Source organism: Jatropha curcas, unplaced genomic scaffold (assembly GCF_041381405.1).
Source record: "Jatropha curcas cultivar XTBG-Jc1 unplaced genomic scaffold, XTBG_Jcur_1.0 HiC_scaffold_1115_pilon, whole genome shotgun sequence".
Taxonomy (NCBI): domain Eukaryota; kingdom Viridiplantae; phylum Streptophyta; class Magnoliopsida; order Malpighiales; family Euphorbiaceae; genus Jatropha; species Jatropha curcas.
The window spans coordinates 18815-26455 of record NW_028322605.1 but is presented as its reverse complement, the minus strand read 5'-3'; the positions used below and the strand labels follow the sequence as shown (position 1 = coordinate 26455).

General features: G+C 30.5%; 1 protein-coding gene across 2 annotated transcripts; it reads left to right on the top strand.

Moving 5' to 3' along the window:
* Positions 1–2785: 2785 nt before the first annotated feature.
* On the top strand, positions 2786–5507 carry LOC149491610 (uncharacterized). Of its 2 annotated transcripts, none has more exons than XM_089717185.1 (4): positions 2786–3479; positions 3911–4036; positions 4149–4678; positions 4762–5507. In XM_089717185.1, exons 1-4 carry the CDS (start codon positions 2990–2992, stop codon positions 5368–5370), a joined length of 1755 nt encoding a protein of 584 aa, XP_089573311.1. In that variant the 5' UTR covers positions 2786–2989; the 3' UTR covers positions 5371–5507. The 2 variants fall into 2 exon arrangements, with proteins under 2 accessions (XP_089573311.1, XP_089573310.1); XM_089717184.1 differs by having other exon boundaries at positions 3911–4066.
* Positions 5508–7641: the final 2134 nt, after the last annotated feature.

The following is a 7641-nucleotide window of genomic DNA, read 5'->3' as shown; positions in this document are numbered from 1 at the left end:
TGTAGGATAGAGAGAAAATCCATATATGAGCACATAAATTATTTTTTTTCTCTCAAAAATATTTTTCGGAAAATAGATTTTCTCAAAATAAATTCTTTTATTTGTTTTCAAAAAATATTCTTTAAATCGAAAAGATTTAATTTCCTAAAACTAAAGAGATTTCTTTTCTAATGTTTTTGGTAATAAAATCATATACTTTTCGGAAATATATTTTGAAAGATCTAAAGTACTTAAATTTATTTTCTTACCTTATAAAACGAAGGAGAATCCTTTTCGTTTTTAGTAAGAGCATCCTTCCGTAAAAATATTTTCCAAATAATGCTGCCGAAAATCTTTTGTTTAAAGGAAAGCAAAATCGAGTTTTATTCTCTTACCAAAAAGGATAAAATAAATTTTTGGTAACAAAGATTTTCATATCTTCTAAATAAGGAAAGAAGATATTCTGATTTCAAAATAAAATATTCTCTTTCCAAAGGCGACAGCTTCTTAGCTCTCTATATAAAGAAGCTTTCACGTCTTGAACTTTAGTGAAGTAAGAGTTTTCGTTTTAAGAGCATTCTCACATTGATCAAATCTTTATCTTTCAAAACTTACTCTCTACCCCCATTTTTCTTTTCATCTCTACACTTAACGTTTTTATCTTTAAAGTGAAAAGAATTTTTACAATTTCTTTTGAAAAACGGTTCTGTGTTCTAATCGATCTTCTAATCTGATAAACTGTTTTTCCTGTGCTTATATGTGCGTTTTTTTCTGTCTATTTAGATTCTGTAATCTATAGTAGACAAGCTCTTTATTTGTTAAACTTTTGTGTGTAATAGCTTAGGTTAGAAGCTATTGTGATAAAGGTTATCAAGCGACCTTCTCCATGTGTGGGATTTCAATGTCTTGAATTGAGTTTCTGTACTCTGCCAAAAATAGAAAGGGTTGAGGTTAACTAGAACCTTTGGAAAATCGAGTGGGACAAAAGGGTAGATCTAGGTGTTGATCTATTACCTTGTACTGTTGGTTTGTCTCTTACCCTTTAAAAGAGATAACATAGTAGAGGATCTCAAGATGCATCTTGGGGAGTGGATGTAGGCGAGTTAGTGCCGACCCACTATAAATCTCTGTGTTGATCTTTTTATTTCTGAAGTTTGCTTGATACTGTCTTTATAACACCTCGGTTTAATTTTTAGAAACGCTAAAACTGTTAATAATTCAGATGTTCTAAAACGGTAATAAGTCTTATCTTTTCTGAACATTAGAACTCTGGAATTCTAATAAGTGAATATACCATGTTCTAACTGTTGTTCTATTCACAGTATATTTCACGGCTTGGGTTTCTAATTAATTTTCTTAACTTTATGAGGAAGTTCTAATCACAATAGCTTTCCATCATAAAGTTGTTCTGATACTTGATTAAGGCTCTGTGAAGAAGTTCTGAATTCAATAACTGTCTTTCACATAGCTTTATATGATTTTTTAAACTTTATGAGGAAGTTCTAATTTCAATAGCTTTCCTTCATAAAGAAGTTCTGATATTGAATAAGTCAGTGTGAAGCTGTTCTAATCAATAGCTGCACTTTGCACAGACTTTCTATCTTTTATAAATAGAATATTGTGAGGTGATTCTAATCCATATTCTATTCTCACAAAGTTCTTTGTTTTTCCGCTGCACTTAGAATTCTATATTTTGTTTAAAATTTCTAAAATTTATATCTGTTTTTAGAAAACCCAATTCACCCCCTCTTAGGTCGTGCCATACATATACGGGACCCATATTATCATCCCTGATGTCACTCCAGGAAATTCAAAATAAAATACAAAAATAAATTATCATTTTTAGAATGGTAATAAAATTCTCTTTCAAAAAAAGAATGGTTCAATAAAATATTAAGTTTTCTGTTAAGTGTCTTACTTGTCAATCTCTTAATAATTGCAGAGTTTACTCTTTGATAATCTATTTATGCTTGAGCCTTTTAACACTGAAAACTTGAATCCAAGCCCAAGCAAGAAAATCTGAAAACAAAATGTTGTTCTTTCTTGCTGCTATAAAGAAACTGTCAGCTAACTTCTGTCAATGCCTAATTAAGGATGAGGATCCAAGTCCTTTTGCCAACAAAAATGTGTCTTACTTGTCAATCTCTTAATAATTGCAGAGTTTACTCTTTGATAGTCTATTTTGCTAAAGAAAAAATAGATTTTCCATGTTGTTCTTCTTGTTCCCTTGAACTCCATGGATGAGTGATGGTGGATCCATATCACATACATACATATTTATTTATTTATTTGCAAATTTACACAAATTATCTCAATTCTTATGTCTCCACATAACATGTCAATAGGTAAGAAAAACCATATTATGATAAGCTTTAATTTTGAAAACTTCCAACAGCCTTACAACACTCTTCTGTAAACAACAATTAAGTTATCTTCCTTTTAATTTTTGTCGTACAACTTAATTGTTGAATTTTAACCTTTTCTTGACCTAATTAAGAAAGGCCTCTTTCACTCTGTAGCATAGCTTTGGATCCAGAGTGAATGTATTTTGTTCAAAAGCAAAAAGCTATATATGCTGAATTTCCTCCAATTCTACTCAAAGAATATGCAAATCTCAAACTTGTCAGCAACTCTAATTGAAGACTAACAAAATTCTTTCCCTTGAGATCTTTAATCAAAAGCATAAAAGTGATAAATGTTGAATTTCCTCCAATTTTACTCAAAGAATTAATATACAAATGAAGATTCCAAATTCTCTCTTTAAAACAACACTCTTTTACTTCTAATTTGATTGTGATTACAACCTATGTTATTCCGCATTGATTCGGGATAATGTTTTTATTCAAAATATAAGACTTGAATAAGTTAAGCTTGATCTATTTTATAATATGATATAAGAACCTACCCTGCTTCCATCTTTGCGGCTCGATCCATTTTATAATAACCTAAAATTACAAATTCTTGTTGTTCATCTTCTTTCATTTTTTGGGATTGACAAAGGAGCAAGATAATGGACGAAACGAATGATTATGACCGCTATTTGCCACTGCATGATGCAATAGTACAAGGCCAAGTGAGTACTGCGAAAGCAATTATTGAAAAGGATTCTAGAGCGCTGACTGCTTTCATCTCAGACATGCAAGACACTGTTCTCCATGTGGCAATAGGAGCTGGCCACTCTATTGCATTTATACAGTATCTAATAGAAAAATTGCCAGCTGATGCACTAGAAATAAAGAATCAGAACGGTAGCACGTACCTTCACTATGCTGCTATTTCTGGCAACAAAGAAGTTGCTATGCTTCTGGTGGAAAAGAATCCAAAATTAACTCAAGCAAGAAATTTTAATAACTATGTGCCACTCTGTGAAGCTGCTCAATATGGCCATAAAGAAACTGTCAATTTTCTTCTATCAGTGACGAAGGATGAGCATCCAAGTCCTTTCGCTGGTGAAAGTGGTGTCGAACTTGTCCGTTACCTGATAATTGCTGATTTTTACGGTTTGTGCAATTTCTTGTATTCATTGTCTGATGGTTGGATAATATTAATTATTTTAGTAGTTATTAACATATAGCTGTTAATATAGGGGTTTAAATTAGAAGTATTTGATAGAAATAATTATTTATTTAGCTGGTTAACTTAAAATGACATTAATTGTTTGATTAATTGAATTCTGGAGAAAAAACAGCCGGTACATTTTCAAAAAAAAAAAATCTTTGTGAAACACTTTAACTTAGAGTATTTAATATTTCAGAAAAAGTTAGCCGAAAGCTACGTCACTGAATATTACAATTAATAGAGACATAGTTTTGAGTTGATCAAAACACTGAAAGCTCGTTCAAAAATTGTTACCCAACCATGTTTTACTATGCTTTCTTTCAAATATGGTTTATGCACCTAACATTAATGCCAAAATTATGCTTCATGGCAGACATTGCAATTGATGTATTGAACCGCTATCCTGCATTAGCACGTGAAGACCAAGGAGGTTCAACTGCTTTAGATGCATTGACGGAAAAATCTAAAGTATTTGCAAATGGAAGCCGGCTTGGATATTGTGGGACCCTATTGTATCATTTTTGTCCTGGTGATCTTAATTCATCTATGCTATTCATTGCAAATTATTATTTTCCGTGAATCAAACAGACAATGTTCCTTTTTTATTGCAGACTTTGTAGGTTTTTATGCGAATAGAGAAACTGTTCCTGGAGATGGAGATATTGAGAATCAAAAAGGGAGAATAAGAGAAAACAATAAAGAACTGAAGCAATTTCAATTTCTACACCGCATACAAAATACTGTATTGATGAATAAGCAAGCCAAGGAACTACTGAAACTCTTGATTTCTGAAGTTAGAAAAGCAGGTGTAAAACAAGCTGATAAAATATTAGGACCGGCATCTCGGAGAGCTGCTAGATCGGGTAATCAAGAATTTGTTATAGAGGTTATTAAAGCCTACCCTCAAGTACTTTGGCTTAGCAATAAAGACGATGGGCTTACAATCTTTCATCTTGCCGTTCAATACCGCCAAGAAAGAATCTTTAATCTGTTATATCAAATGGGTACGCATAAGCATTTTCTTACAGCATTGCACGATAAATCAGACAACAACATGTTGCATTTAGCGGGGGAGTTGCAGCCTTCAACCAGAATTTCTGGTGCTGCTTTTCAAATGCAAAGAGAACTGCAATGGTTTAAGGTTATATGTAAATATAAACTCAGAACAGACAATCTTAATTTCCTAGTTTATTTTCCATAAATCAGTTGTAAAATTTTGCACAGGAAGTGGAGAACGTTGTCCAGCCATCATACAAAGAAGAGAAAAATAAAGAAGATAAAACTCCAAGAGAGGTGTTCACTGAGAAGCACAAGGATCTGGTTGAGAGAGGCGAGAAATGGATGAAGGGAACAGCAACATCATGTGCAACTGTTGCTGCACTTGTTCTTACTGTAGTTTTTGCAGCAGCTTTTACTGTTCCAGGTGGCAACAGTGATAAAGGGATTCCCATTTACTTAAGCCAAAAATCTTTTATGAGTTACGCTATTTCAGATGTCTTAGCCCTTTTCTGTTCAATTACTTCACTGCTAATATTTCTTGGAATGATCACATCCCGATATGCAGAAGAAGATTTTTTTAAAGCCTTGCCTATGAGATTGATCGCTGGTCTTATAACCTTATGTTTCTCAATAGGTTTCATGTTAGGTGTCTTCGGTGATGCTTTTCTCTTGGAATTGTCTCATAAAGTCCAGTGGATTGCAGCTCTAATTGCAGCTGTAATTTGTATTACCAACTTATTTGTACCTATGCGGTTTCCTCTGTTGGGTGAAATTGTCTATTCAACATTTGGGCCTAGCATTTTTGGCAAACAAAGCGAAGAAGTGGTCTTTTAGCCATAGATTTTTTATTCAATTGTAGCGATTTTTCATTCAAAGACTTGTAATAAGAACAAGATTTGTAAGTGGGGATGATATGGAAATAAATTTGCCTCTCTATAATAACCAAAAGCTGATAGCTTTGGTTAAGGCTACTCGTGTGTTCAACTAACAGCTTTTTAAATAACTTTTAGTCAAAACGCTAGCATTTGAACTGATTTTTATAGGTTAAGACAACGTTTTATAAAAAGTTAATTCATGTAATATTTAACTTTTACCGTTTTATAAAAAAATACTCAAACAATTAACAAACAACTAACAACCAAATGCTACTAAAATAACTAATTTTAACAATAAAGCAAAGATATGATGGTTTAGGTAGAGATGGTATACGTATCGAATAATACAGCTTGTTCATACAAATACTTGTAATGTTGACATTAAATTATTATAAGATAAAAAAGAAAAATGGAAATCTTGACCAACTATGACGGCCAAACAAACAATGTTCAACAAGACCTCACACTTTCTTTTTGCTGATTGGTTGGTGTATTAATTTTGCTCTTTAAATTCAATTTTGACGTTTAGACTTTTACCTTCTTTGGCATTGTCTATGTATTATCATCCCTGATGTCACTCCAGAAAAAATTCAAATTAAAATACAAAAATAAATTATCATTTTTAGAATGGTAATAAAATTATAAAATATCACAACGTAGGTTTAAGGCTTTAATATGATATTAATATTAATTTGTTGTATTTATTTTGTATACAAATACAAATACAAATACAATTGCTTACTTGAAGTAGGAGCTTTGTGTTTCTTTTAGTTTTATCTCAAATCTTAATTTCATATATATTTATCCTAGTTAATTATATTTAAATATTTAATTAAAATTAAATAAATCATATTATCCATTTTTTTTAGTCTATAATCATTATATTGTAATAAAATAAAATAATTAAAGAAAAAAAATGAGAAAGCCAATTGTTTTTAATCCAAATCCATATCGGTAACGAAATTCCAAATTGTCTAGGAATAAAAGTCCCAAACATATATATAGGAAATTGACTACAACTTAATTTATTATTATTTTTTACTCTGCAACCAAAATTTCGAGTATCTTCAAGTTCGTGGATAGAAGTACAGATAGAACGAGATTGAAGACACTTATGGTAAGATTAATTCAAATTTGTAATTTTAATAATGTTTTTAACTTGGTTGTTCTAGATTTTGTATGGAAGGTTATATATATTATCATTGCTTTATAAAATTTCTAATTTTTTAATCATTTATTTATTTTTTTTACTGTAATTTAATAAGTTATCTAAAAATATAGCTGTTATTTTTCTATTATAAAGGACAATTTGGGAAAATAATAAATGAGAAACATGTATAAATATGATGAGTTGATGATTTTTTATTTCACAATCAATTATATGCTAACTTTTCTCTTATTCTCAATCAAAATTCTCTCAAATTTCCATAGTTCGTTATTTTTTCTATTGCTTTATTTACCTTAATATTGGAATTATCTATTGTTTATTTTTTATTTTCTTACTTCCAATTCCAAATTATTTCTCTAATCTCAATTTTTCCATTCATAAATTTACTTCATTTGATTTTTTTAATAATTTTCTTAGTATTTGAAAATAATAATTTCCAACTCATTCCATTAATTTTATATTCCATTTATAGTTTTCTATATTAGTGAATTAGAAAAATTTATAAATTTAATATAATAATAGTTCTAAGTTAGTTAATAGAAGATTTTCTTTTAAAATTTTATAATAATTTATTTTAAAATTTTAAAATTATTATTTATTTATGAATTCGGAATCAAAATTTTATTAATTTTTTAAAAATTTGAGTAATATCAGAACCGAATCGGACCGTAATTCGAACAGTCAGTTCATCGGAACCGTGCCGAAATCAAAATCGGACCGAAATCAAAAGTTCAATGATCGATTTCGACTCAAAATTTTAAACATTTCGATCCAACGGTTACATGAACCGGAACCGGGTTCAGGCCATGCCAACTCCATCGCCTTCTATTTTTGACTTCTTTTTTCGTTCTTTCAAATTTGATGTGACTTCTAACTGTGACTCTAACTTTCTTTTTAAATAATTTGACGTGACTTTCAACTTTCTTTTTAAATGTGTGTGGGTCGACACAACACTACCCTGCTTCCATCTGTGCGGCTTGTTCCATTTTATAATAACCTAAAATTAGAAATTCTTGTTGTTCATCTTCTTTCATTTTTTGGGATTGACAAAGGAGCAAGATA